Raw genomic sequence first — 12,809 nt, forward strand, 5'->3', positions numbered from 1 at the left:
AATATTGTAAGTATGGAAGATTTATGGTCAAAATAGCATAGCTAACTAGCTACAGTTGATTTTTTTCCCTCAAAAGAACTAGTGAAAAGGGTGAAGGATTGGGCAACTATTTGAGCTCGCTGTCCTCAACAGCGAGCTCGATTTTGTCGTCGTGCGGTGTTACCAAAACGGGAAGTCACGCTAATCCCAAAGCATCCTGATACTCATCTCGGCAACGGTACGCGACTCTGTGTTATGTAAATCCTTTGTGTATGTGTGCATATTGTGTGTAAGAATAGTTGAACAGATCCAGTGCCATACAGGTGCACCATCCAAGTGAAACGGACATACATGCACATAAGTTATGTTATAAGCTATAGTAAAGAACATCGGATACTACAATTTGTATCATAGTGTTTGTTCGGGATTTAATTTTCTGTACAATTGTCCTATTGGAACTCCAGAGAAGTAACCTGATCTGATCCTAAAAACCTCAAAACCTCAACAGCCGAGGGTCGACGACTCGGCCTATCACTCCAGCATCTCTGGATTAAATCCCACAAGGGATCAGCGATAGGTGGACTGGAGGGTCTTGCGGGCTTCTTGCCGTGGAATATCATACTAGTGACTTGATAAGTGTCGTGTACATCTGCATAAGGCTGTTGGCCTGTCATAACCTGCGGAATATTTGAATCAGTTGCCAACAAACGCAACTAGGAACGCGAAATACCTGGAACATGATGCACCCAAATGCATAAATATCACTCGACGGCTTTAGAGGAGTCGACGATTCCTCAAAAAGCTCTGGAGCAGCCCATCGCACGTTGTTTCTGAGGTACGAGGTATTGGGGGACTCGGGACACAGGGCGAGGATTCCATGGTCTGCTACCAGAGCATTACGGTTCGAATCTATCAGAATGTTGTTCTGCCATTTCAGATCAAAAAGTCAGAATTGCAAGCGGGATTCAGACAAATACTAGTACGTACGGCAGTAAGCTCTCCGTGAACAATGCCCTTCGAGTGAACTACAATGTTCTTAGTCAACGTTTTTGCGAGCTAGTTGAGATTCCACATACGGTAGCTGATGGCTGCAGCGACTTGCCGTAACTACGGTTCCGATTAATACCGCGGCATGTAGTTTGGAGAAACAACTCACGATTCGTAGTTTAGATTCAATCATTAATTCTGTGAAATTGTGTCGAAGATATATATTGAGCGTGCCGTTGTGCATCCAGGGAGAAACCATCGCTGGGAATGGTCCGAAATCGCGACTGAAACCGAGCAGAGGCAAAATATTTTCGTGTTGCAGTTGTGTCCGGGCATGGAAATCGGTCAAGAGTCTCTATGAAGCCATTTAGTATGAGCAAGCTTATCATGGTTAGATTTAATGGAAGCCGCGAACGTACTCGAGTAATTCTGGCCTTGGAAACGTCCGAGTCGCCTGCGACGTCAATCCTCATGGACTTGACTGCTACCTGTCAGAGAATCAGATCGTTGAACATGGCCATACACACGAGACACTTACTTCCAGGTAAGAGCCAGACACAGTGTAGATGCATTTCCACACATCCCCGAAACTACCGTATGCTATAGGATCGGATGACTGCTTGACTATGAATCTTGTGAGATCGTGTGTGGTAGTCGTGGATAGCCTAAGTTTTCTCACGACCTTCTCAAGCCATAACCTGCAGAGCGAGAGGGAAAACATGGTGACTCGGACACCAAATAATGACGAACTCTATGTAGTCGACTTTGTAGTTGATGTGCTCTTTTAACAAGATATTGAAAGCCTCGTGGTGTACGAGCGATTTGATCATATAGCCGAGCTCGTGTATTGTGGCCCTCTTCACAATATCCATCGCGTTGCATAAGAAACTGTGGGTTTTCAAGGTCCCTAGTCGGCCTCGCCCGGGGACCTTTGCATCCAAATGTGGTCAAGCGGGCAGAGTATACTGTTCACATTTAAAGAGACTCTTAGATCTCAGATTTCAGACTCGCCTGAAGGGCCGCAGCATCAAAGCCATCCTTCGAGTATGAAACGAAACTTCTTTTACCCGATGCAGTATGTTGGGTCACTCAAGATTTCGCAACCCAAACCATAGAATGCACAACACAGATCTAGCAACATATTTGCCCTTGGTGATACATACGTCAGGTTGGCTTGCTAGTGACGCTGAAACCCCTCACCTGTAGGTCTTGTATGGGAAACAATCTTAAGGCCGCTGTACATGTTGAAATATTCTGTGACATTCATATATCTAGAGTTCATTGACTCCATCAAAATACAGCCCGATCAACTTGCAGCTGCACGATATCAGCAATCTGACTTAAATGAAACAGAATGGGGGATAGCGCACCAATCAAATGATGAGCGGGCCCCTTCCGGGGATAGATGGAGTTTAGATTGCGCAAGAATCATCAAGTCCGCACCTCATTGGCATCGCTAATCAGAGTATTAGTCAAAGCACACCAACTTGAAGTACATGTGGTGAACGTGTGGCAGGAACGCTTGACATGATGCTTGTGCACATGAGCGTTGTGGATAAGTGTCATGATGGGCCTCCCAGTTTGAGAACGTTTACGACGTACATTCATTTGGGATCAGTCGTTATCCGAGTGCCAAGGAAACATTTTTTGGGACATACCACCGATGCTCATTGCAAATTTGTCTTCCTCATTGTCCAGGTCAAACAACACGGCGGGAAACTCGAAAGATGGCCCAGGGCTGTTGAATGACCATATCAGATATGCATTTAAGTTGCAAAGATAAAGCAATTGATAAAAGACAAGTTGAATATGAACCCGCTTTCGGGCACAATGTACACTCGCACGACCGCCGTCGTTCGCCACGTGACACCCAAGCGCATGTAACTTAATCATGAAACGTTGCCACGACCCTTCCATCACACTAGTCCACACCCGTTGTGCCTTCGGCACAGGAAGGCAGCAGAGCGCTTTGCGCTCTGCTCAAGGTGCCTGCGGCACCTTGTCTTCCCACTAACCATAGCAGGTTTTGAAATATATTGTATTTTTGACTATTTTTGAGATCATGATTTGAATTTGAATTTTTGTATACTTTTATAATTAATAAAAATAATCATACATTGCACAAATCCTGCTGGCAGAGGAATCAGTCTCACATTTTGTACTATGGTAAAATTTATTAGTTCTCCCCATCCCATATTCTCCCGTCCCCCCAGTCACATATTTTTGTGCTGTTTTATAATTTATTGATTTGCCTGTTCCTCTATTCTCCCATTCTCCTGTTCTCCTGTTCTCTCGTTCTCCCATCTCCCGTTCTGCCATTCTCTCAATCTCCCGTCTCCCATCTCCCGTCTCCCGTCTCCCGTCTCCCGTCTCCCGTCTCCCGTCTCCCGTCTCCCGTCTCCCGTCTCCCGTCTCCCGTCTCCCGTCTCCCGTCTCCCGTCTCCCGTCTCCCGTCTCCCGTCTCCCGTCTCCCGTCTCCCGTCTCCCGTCTCCCGTCTCCCGTCTCCCGTCCCCTGTTCTCCCGTTCTCCCGTCCCCCTGTCCTTCCATTTATTTATTTCACAATTTTCTGTCTTTCATCTCCCAATCTCTCTTGTCTCCAAGATGAGCATTGTTCATTGAAGATTCTTTTATTTCATAATCAAAGTACCAATCAATCAAAGAGAAACCTAAAAGAGTTTGCATGTGGGTGGAAGAGAACGTGTCCAGCCTTGAGGCAACTTCCAACCTGGTGGTGGTCCCTCCCTGAGCCTCTCATCAAATCGCTTAACCTGGGCCTCACAACTTGCCCATGCCCTTTGACTGCCAATGAACTCTCGCCAGTCTCGTTGATCTGCACAATCCTTCTCCCTCTGTTCTTTTGCTAGACGAACATCAACGATCTTCTGCAACTTCTTCTCCTGCTTCCTCATCCAGTGCTCATGCTCCTCTTTGCTCCTCTCCATGGATTGTCGTATCTTTGCAGTGCTCTTGGAGACATCATGGATATACTGCTCCAATGCGTGAGTGCGTTCTCGACAGGCTATCTTACTGTAAGGATCATTGAGCTTTCGACGCTCGAGTCGAGCGTGAAACTGCTTGTGGCAGTCGTCACGTAGTCGGGCCTCCCAGTCAGTGGTGCGAGAGAAAGGCAAAGATGGTGGTAGGACAGCATAGCCATGCTGGGGGTTGCAGAAGGGGGGCAACACCTGGGTGCAGGGATGCCTGCAGTAGGGGTGTTTTTCAACATTTTATTTCATTAGACGAAATAAAATAAAATAAGATGACTCACGTGACGTCCGACGAAGCAGAGAATCGCACATCGGACTCGGATGATGTCACTGCAGTGACAGAAGGCAGTGGTGTGCAGCCTGGAGGCTGTTGAGAGCTACAGAATGGTGAGTGGTTGTCAACACTGATCACACAATGCAAGTCAGCTTATAGTGACAGGAACTCAGCTTTAGTGACAGGAACTCACCTGTCCGTCGAAACAAAATTCGACATGTGCGGAAGGGAACGGCGCAACGCTGGATGTGCGGTGCACAGGAATCGTCGGCGCTCGAAAAGAACCACACGACTTTCCAAATCGAGGTTTTAGCGAGCTAAGCGCAAACCATGTGGCAGAACGTGGCGTCCACGCGAGGTGGCTAGAGCGTTCCCACCCATCGCGCCTTACTTTATAGAACGAGTCCAACCCGTTGTGCCTTCGGCACAGGAAGGCAGCGGGGCGCTTCGCGCCCGTTGCCACGTGAGTTTCCAAAAAGAGGTTTAAGCGAGCTAAGCGTACCTACGCGCTCCCATGTGGCCTTTGGCGAAATAGGCGAAAACCACGCGAGCTAGCGAGGACCGTTCTTGGCGCTACACGCCTTACTTTTTAGACGAGTCCACACCCGTTGTGCCTTCGGCACAGGAAGGCAGTGGAGCGCTTCACGCTCCTTTGGGAGGTGCCTGTGGCACCTCAACTCCTTAATAATCATAGCAGGTTTTGAAATATATTATATTTTTTTGAGATCATAATTTGTCCCATTTATCCTCCTGTCATTGTCCTCTTGTCCTCTTGTAGTCCTCCCATCATTGTCCTGTTGTCATTGTCCTCCTGTTGTCATCCCATTGTCCTCTCATAGTCCCATAGTCGTCCTGTAGTCCTCCCATTGTCATCCCATTGTCCCATTATCCTCCTGCCCATCCTCCCATCCATCTGTCCTCCTGTTTTCCCATACTTTGGTTCTCCCATTCTCATTTAGTTCAATTTCAATAAATATTTCCTGTCATGTACATAAAACCAACTTCCATGTTTGGTCATTAGCACTCATTCCTATCACCATTCCTTCAGTCACATTGAATTCAATTCATTGATTTGCTTGTCCACAGTGGTTTCTCAACATCTGTCAGAATTTGCCCCTCCCATTTGAATTTTCAATAATTAATTTCATGTATATACACAACAGTTGTGCAAAACACAGGGGTGCTGCCTATGTATGGAACGAAGAAATGGAACTGAGTCGGCGCTTGAAAAAACCACGCGAGAAAACCACGCGATATTTCCAAAAAGAGGTTTAAGCGAGATAACCTGCACAAGCGCGTTAACCGGGGCCATGTGGGCTACGCGAAAATGCCCAAATCGTTCCCACGAGCGTTCCCCCTTGTCCCATACTTTTTTGATAATGCCTGGTGTTATCCACATGCCCAACCCTGCCACGAAGACCTGCCGCTGGCGTCTTCCTTTGCCTACAACGCTCAAGTTCAACCTCCTCAGGCTGCTACCTTGTAGACCATGGCACTGCCCCTCTCGGTACCCGGTGCCAATTCCCCCATGATCGTGTTGCATCCTATTTCCGCCCTCTCTGGGCCTTCCATCTCCTTCACTGTCCACGACGAGGTTAGAGGTACACGTGTTTTCTGAATATAACGATAATGACTGGAGAATGCTTGCTCAATTCCCACATACCACCCGAACTCGTGAGTTCAAGATGGACGCTTATGAGTTAGAGTCAAGTATAGCTTAGCAGACTGGCAAAGGTATAATACGTTATGCGGAGCAACGTGGACTGCCGCCTCGTGCAACGTGGGAAGTTATGTAGTGGAAGGACAGCATTCAGGCTGCGTGAATATCTCATTCATTCAACGTGTATCATTCATGGCAGTTTGAACTGCCCTGTCGTAATTCCGACTTGTCGGCGCTATCATGACGTTTGGATGAATTTTCAACTTCCCGATGTAAACAGTATAAGATGGCATTTCCGAGGCTGGTAGGGATTAGGATTTTTTCTGAACCCTGCCGTGGCTATTCGTCAGGCGTCGGTATGTTCAATCTTGTCAAGCGTCTGGTACATTGAGTTTACTTTTACCTTCTATGACGTAGCTCACTCTCAGTAACAGATGAACCTGTGGCGAAGTGGCCAGGAATCTAACGTTGCTGGGGATTTTGATGACCAGCCTTGCGATAGCCGGACCTCCCTTGTGTATACCCTCCAAGACGGCCAATGTGCATCCCACCCCATATTTGAAAAAGCGGACTCGCAACACGGCACTTTAATCCGGACCGCGACCCCTCAGATATTGACGTGCGGTTCTTTCGTTATGGAGCCCAGTAACGTCACCAGGCAAACCCGTTTTCCGACGGCTTCTGGTGGACTCGGAGACATTTACAAATGCACATTGACCTGTGGCGCAAGTACGGCAGAGGTAATTCAGACATCCATCTTGTCCATGCTTTGTGCTCACTATATTATCAGGTAGCGGTTAAATCCCCACGGTTTCCAAGTCTAACTGAAGCCGAAGTTGCCAAAATAAACTATGTGTGTTCGAGTAGCTTCTGAAAGTGCTGCTTGTCTGAACTTTGTTTCTGTTCTACGCAGAATCTTGATCGCGAAATCAAGATATGGGCCGTATTGAAACATCAATATGTATTGCCCCTGCATGGCACCGTGACAGGTTTCGGCCCGTTTCGCGCATTGGTTTCCCCCTGGATGCCAAACGGGACATTGAACTCCTATCTGAATCATGCGCATAAAAGTCTCACGACGATGGGTAGACTTCGTATCGTAAGCCCTTTCTACGAAGCCGATTTCAAGAGCTTACCATTTTTCAAAGCTTAGCTTAAACAGATCGCCGAGGGGCTGAAATATCGTGAGTAACGGGTTGAATATGTGGAAACGACCGGCTTAACTGATACCGCATTGTGTGGACAGTCCACGACAACGACGTGATTCATGGCAATTTGACAAGTGTAAGTTTACACATTCCGTGTATCCATGCTCTGATCGTGATCGCAGAACAATGTCTTGGTTGCTGCCGATGGATCCCCGCGCCTTGCAGACTTTGGCATATCGAATATCATGGTAGAGTCCAACCCAGCGTTCTCCTACCAAACTGGCGCAGTTCGCTGGGCCGCGCCAGAGCTCATCGCCCTTGAGATTGGTCAAACGGTGCAATGTGCCACGAAATTCAGTGATATATATGCTCTCGGATGTATCATGCTTCACGTCAGTCTCTTATTTACCTTGTTCATGGCACCTGACACAGTTTCTGCAGGTGCTATATGGAAAACTGCCCTACTGGTGGATTAAGACTGCTCTGCAAGTCGTAGCATCAAAGTTCAAACACCAAGAGCTGGTCTCACAGTCCATCAATGGTGTCGTGCAAATTCCAGCGGATCATCATGATTTTATGAGGCGGTGCTGGTCGATCAAGAGCGACAATCGCCCTTCAGTTGAGGAGGTGCTAGACTTCCTCGATGGAGCGATCGCAAAAGCAGCTTCATCTAGGTAATTTTGGGAGTGGTCTCTTTCGTCTTATGTGCAGGACACACAACATTATGAACGTTATGATTTAGTTGGTGGTGGGAACGATCACTGGGCAGGCCCCTGTTACGGTTGGGAGATGTCGATATGATGATCATGAGTTATCTTTTGTATGTAACGTAGTACTTTTCTCCCCTAATGGAAGGAACGCAGACCTCTTTACGATTTTACTCTGCTTACCGTGGCTCAGCAACCCGATCTCGGTAGGTTCCATCCTCTGCATGAGGGTCTTCTCTTTGCAAGCTCCTGACTTATGTTCTTCGGCATAGTCGAGGCACAGATTCATCTTGAAAATGTGAAACTTTGACCCAACGCGACTCTACCCAACTGATGCGTAGCCACATATCCTACCATATGTACATGCTGATGGCGACTTCCGACGGAACAGGTTTAGATATTGTGCTCAAATGGAGAGCGGCGCGGGGGCGGATTGGCTCAATGGGCCCGATGTCACGATACTCTCGAAGGGTGTTTGTTGAAGATCGAGACAAACCGTGTACATACGGTGCAATGCAGGTACAGAAGATTCAGAGGATTGTGAATCTGGGATATGTATTTAAAATGACCTTTCCAAAACACTAACAGAACGTACTCGGTGAGTCCTGTCATGGTGTAAGTTCAGTTATGAGTGTGCATATCGATAATCGAGTGAGTGTATGACTCAATTGCGCTCACATGCAAGAAACCTAGGGGACAACAGGAAAAATTCAACGAGGCTCGGAGGGTGGCGAATCGTACGGGCAAAATATAGTACTAGGGGGAAGAGGGAAAACGACGGTAGCGTACGTGGAATTGATATGCGTGGCAAAAATATACGGGGATGTAGCGAACGTGAGCTGAAAGACAAAAATGAAAGGTATACTCCATACGTATTGACAGGTTGGTTTCCAATCTGGGCGCTCTTCGTCCATTCGCTTGAGGAAATATATGAAACATTTGATGCATCCATGGCGCCCGTCATTCGGCGACTCAATGAGTCTTGCCGCCAATGATCGCTGGACGTTCGCCTCGTCCGTAACGAAGGCCCCGCCCACTCGTGGGTCTCTCGACTATTTCCGCACTTTAGTCAGTACGATAGGATGTGTAGTGAAACTTCATTTGCCTTGCTTACCGCAGCCCTGGGCTGCGAACTACTCGGCCCTGTCCAACGTCCGTCGTCCAAGCGAACTTCCATGGGCGGAGGCTGGATATGAATCGAGCCAGGCGGGTCCAACGGGTTGGTCACGTTAAACCATTACTGTACTCATAGTCTCATAATAAGACAGCCGATCCTGTTTAGAGAAAACTGGTTTAGATAAAGCGTCGAGAAACCCGTGGGGGAGGCAGCAGCAGTGTGAGGATGATTCGTGATGAGATCTCCGATGCCTTCATCAAAGCACGTCCGAGCTAGCCGGACAGGCCTGCGGATGATGCGATTTGAGGTCGTGGATATTTTCCGAACGTTCCGAGCCAGCAATGGCTCTATTGAAGTCCCAGATGTGGACGTCGAAGGATTCTGAGGGATCCCCTGGGCAGGGAATTTCTAAGAGGATGTGTTGTGTTAGACCACGTCGGTCAAAGATCTTCTGCGGTCGACCGGCATTGTGCAACGTCTTCTATCGAAGCTATATCGATGACTCGCAGAGAATTATCATGGTCAGGTACTATACGGTACACGAGAGACAACGAGAGACCCAAAAATCACTTCCGAGACATCATCTGACCGTGGTGAAAACTATTTATAGATCCCATTGCCCACAGCATATGGCTTCAAGCGGCGATGTTGATTCTTGAAGTCAGCGCTTTTTATGTTGAATGCTCGACTACTTATCATTTCTATCCATCTTCGAAAGACCCTCCAGGAAGGTACTGAGCTGGGGTTCGAACTAGAATGGCACGAACCAACTGAAATTGACCCTGATCGCACCGGATCAACATCCATGCGCAAGCGTGTGTCCTCGATGATAACCGAACCAAGATTTTGGAGGATATAGCAGAGAGCGTATCAAGGACCCGGAGGAAACGTTCGAGACGGAGAGGATTCAGCGGCTAGCTATAAAGGAAAGAAGATCGAGGAGAAGGAGATGTTGGCCATGGCGACCAGATTCGAACTTCTCGGGTTGACGCGTTGTGTTAGACTACGTCGGTCGTAGATCTTCGCCGGCGATTGCATTTCTCAACTTCTTTTTATCGAAAGCCGTTGATTGATGGCTCATCGACATCATCTGATACTCATAATTGCCACGTACGCGGGTGACACCAATGTGCACATGACAAGGGAACCACCACGGGACTAGCACCCAGCGAGCTGGACATATATATAATCATTTTAATCCCATGATATCGCACTAATCTTCCCTCAAGAGTACTAGCACAATGGACCCCACCAAACAAACCCTCCTAGTCGGTGGTCTAGTCGTAGACGTCTACTCCCACCCGTCCTCCACAGACCCCACCATCCCCGTCCACGCCCTCGTCTTCCTCCACGGCAGATTCGGATCCTCACAGCACGCAGATGTCGTCACAACCGCCAAAGCCATCTTCGATGTGAATTATGGATCCGGTGCGGGCTCGCCGAGGACAAAAGATCTTATCATCGTTGCTTTTGTGAGTCATCACTAGCACTCTTCAACACAGGGCACGGATTTGCGGATCGATGTTGATGGTCATGGGGTTGGACACGGACAGGATCACAGGAACCACGGGACGAGACTCGTGAACATCGAGCGGAATTTTTCATGGAACCCAGATCCAGCAAAGAACAATGACCAACATGCGTACGTCGCGTACCATAACATGGCATAAACGCTGATACATACCTCCTCATTCAGCGTCGACATGTACACCATCCAAAGTACGTGAAAAGTCCCAACCAATATCTATCGTCCTCGTCTCACCCTATGCAAAGCTGGTTCGGCCCAAGACGTGTCCTTCCTCATCGACCACCTGCCTTCATTCCTCTATCCCTCAAGCCAACGAACCATCGTCGAATGGGGTATGGGTGGCGTAAGCCTCGGAGGACACGCGACATGGATAGCGCTCTCTCGAGGTATGCACCCAGGTCCCATCTAATCTTATCTCATCCTCATTCACAACCTTAAACCTCCCATATGACACCCTGCAGAACCCCGCCTCAAAATCGGAATCCCCATCATCGGATGCCCAGACTACACTAAACTGATATCCCAACGCGCATTATCCTCAGGAGTCCCTTTCAAGCCACCATACTACCCAGACTCCCTCAAAGAATACGTGGGCGCTCACGACCCCGCTCAACTTCCTTATCGCGCAACGGATGCTTCGAATCCGTTTTTGGGGCGTAAGATACTGGTGCTTTCGGGCGCGAACGATACGCTTGTTCCGTGGGTGGCGACAAAAGAGTTCGTGCAGGGCCTTGAGGTTGGGAAGGAGGGTATTAAGCGGTTTGTTTTGCAGGAGGGTGCGGGGCATGAGTGTACGCCAGCTATGCAGCGGGAGGCCGGGTCGTTTGTGAGGGAGTGGTTGAGTGATTGGAGTAATGCAAATTTATGATGATAGTGCTGTCTTTTTCTTTCATGGGATATGTGGGATCAAATGGGATTGAGGAGAGCTCTATTGAAGGATATACTGAGTATGTATGTATGATACGAAAATGCAGATCTATGTTGAAAGTGATAATAAATGCAAGACGAGTTTATAAACCCATATATCACGACCCAAAGCGCTGACTGAGACCATCATAAACGACAAAAACGATCCCGCTGCACGGTATAGCGCGCGCGACCGTCATTCCACACCCCGCATACAACCCCCTCCACCCCTGAGCCTTGTACATCGCAACGCCCGTACTCCAAAACGACGGGAACTTACTCTCCAGTTCCCGCGAGAGAGTGAACATATCCGGCGGACGCAGCTCTTCTGCAGTTTGGATCGCTGACTTGATGGTATCAGCAGGATAGAGGGCAAGGACGCAGAGTCCGCCGGCCAGTGCTCCAGAGAGAGCCGATTCCCAAGGCGCAAGAGCCATCGATGGGTCCGAGGTCAAGCTTTCTACGAAATAGTTCCTTGGAATTGAGGATGGCGAAGATTGGATCCTTCGAGCGAGGAGCGCAGACGCGATGAACTCTTTCGAAGCGAACCATACAGCCGTTCCGCCCGTTTCGCGTAGTATAGTCCCCGTGTGTCCCGCCCACATGCCTTTCAACCCATGTGTCTTCACTATCTTTGAAATGATAGGAAAACGGTCCGGGGAGGTGTCGAGGATAGCGCGATGACGTAGACGCAGACACAGACACTCTGTGTGGCGTGTGCACGAACTCAGGCGGTGACGTCGCAAGATTGGGTAATCGAAGCGGTGGAGACATCATCTGAACTTGCATCTTACATTTGACGAGTTCTATAGGCGTTCTGTTAAAAGACCGTGTGTGTGTTAATAGAAGTGGAGAGAAGGAGGAGGGCGACGCACGGACAGGATGAAACTAGTGAGGAAACCAGCACCTCCTGCTGCAAGACCGAGTTGGGGGAGCGAGAGAGGAGTTGAAGCCGGTGAAGCGTCAGACCATCGAATGAGAGATTGGATCTGGCTGTATGCGACGAAGAGACTGGCAGTTTCGGCCATTGAGCCAAAAATGGGAACGGGTAGACCCTGCGAGTGTAATGTATTGTGTGGTATCGACGAACGGCGAATCGAGCTCCACTGTCAACAAAGGGCTAAAGGAGCTCCATGTGTGAGTGACTTACGCGATAAAGACCTCTTATCCCTTCATCTCTCCAGGTCTGCATCAAGCAGTCCAGAGGACCGCCGAAACTTGCTGTATTATGCAAGACTTGAGATTGGAGGCGCACTTTAGCTAGATCAAAGGGAAATTCGAATACTTCTGCTACCATTCCTGCAATCTTTTTCGAGGGGTGGTAAGAAGAAGCAAGTTTGTTTTAAATTTGGACGACGTACGCTTCCGAAGGCGATGTCTTTTACTGCACGAAGCGTGACTGAATCTCCTGTTGGTCGATGCAAGTCGGCTGTCCCTCCTTCAGGAAAAGACCCATGGCGAGCGTCCATGAAGTCAAGTGAAGAAGGTCGACAACGCGCTGGACGCGGTGGTTA

The 12,809-nt window shown here is 48.6% G+C and overlaps 5 protein-coding genes across 5 annotated transcripts; 2 read left to right on the forward strand and 3 right to left on the reverse strand.

Annotated features, from left to right (window-relative positions):
* Positions 1–428: 428 nt before the first annotated feature.
* Positions 429–1,291, reverse strand: DEU56DRAFT_735713 (kinase-like domain-containing protein; the record flags this gene model as incomplete). The annotated part of the gene is made up of 4 exons (XM_041348469.1): positions 429–656; positions 710–904; positions 967–993; positions 1,106–1,291. Coding segments are annotated over 4 exons (636 nt in total), but the record flags the coding sequence as incomplete, so codon positions are not given.
* A 1,915-nt stretch (positions 1,292–3,206) lies between these two features.
* On the reverse strand, positions 3,207–4,448 carry DEU56DRAFT_755633 (uncharacterized protein; the record flags this gene model as incomplete). Its single annotated transcript, XM_041349931.1, has 4 exons — positions 3,207–3,508; positions 3,694–4,169; positions 4,237–4,332; positions 4,423–4,448. The coding sequence occupies 4 exons, from the start codon at positions 4,446–4,448 to the stop codon at positions 3,207–3,209; spliced, it is 900 nt and encodes a 299-aa protein (XP_041209148.1).
* Positions 4,449–6,254: 1,806 nt separating this feature from the next.
* Positions 6,255–7,677, forward strand: DEU56DRAFT_327204 (kinase-like domain-containing protein). Its single transcript, XM_041345689.1, has 7 exons — positions 6,255–6,271; positions 6,324–6,629; positions 6,680–6,742; positions 6,803–6,988; positions 7,043–7,073; positions 7,136–7,173; positions 7,220–7,677. Exons 2-7 carry the CDS (start codon positions 6,324–6,326, stop codon positions 7,511–7,513), a joined length of 918 nt encoding a protein of 305 aa, XP_041209149.1. The 5' UTR covers positions 6,255–6,271; the 3' UTR covers positions 7,514–7,677.
* A 2,425-nt stretch (positions 7,678–10,102) lies between these two features.
* Positions 10,103–11,257, forward strand: DEU56DRAFT_755635 (Alpha/Beta hydrolase protein; the record flags this gene model as incomplete). The annotated part of the gene is made up of 5 exons (XM_041349932.1): positions 10,103–10,333; positions 10,364–10,503; positions 10,558–10,580; positions 10,635–10,775; positions 10,851–11,257. The coding sequence occupies 5 exons, from the start codon at positions 10,103–10,105 to the stop codon at positions 11,255–11,257; spliced, it is 942 nt and encodes a 313-aa protein (XP_041209150.1).
* Positions 11,258–11,414: 157 nt separating this feature from the next.
* On the reverse strand, positions 11,415–12,764 carry DEU56DRAFT_912174 (mitochondrial carrier domain-containing protein; the record flags this gene model as incomplete). The annotated part of the gene is made up of 5 exons (XM_041357375.1): positions 11,415–11,927; positions 11,995–12,112; positions 12,175–12,350; positions 12,446–12,601; positions 12,657–12,764. The coding sequence occupies 5 exons, from the start codon at positions 12,762–12,764 to the stop codon at positions 11,415–11,417; spliced, it is 1,071 nt and encodes a 356-aa protein (XP_041209151.1).
* Between the last annotated feature and the right edge of the window lie 45 nt (positions 12,765–12,809).

This window comes from Suillus clintonianus, assembly GCF_016758775.1.
Source record: "Suillus clintonianus strain FC179 chromosome Unknown DEU56scaffold_30, whole genome shotgun sequence".
Lineage (NCBI taxonomy): Eukaryota > Fungi > Basidiomycota > Agaricomycetes > Boletales > Suillaceae > Suillus > Suillus clintonianus.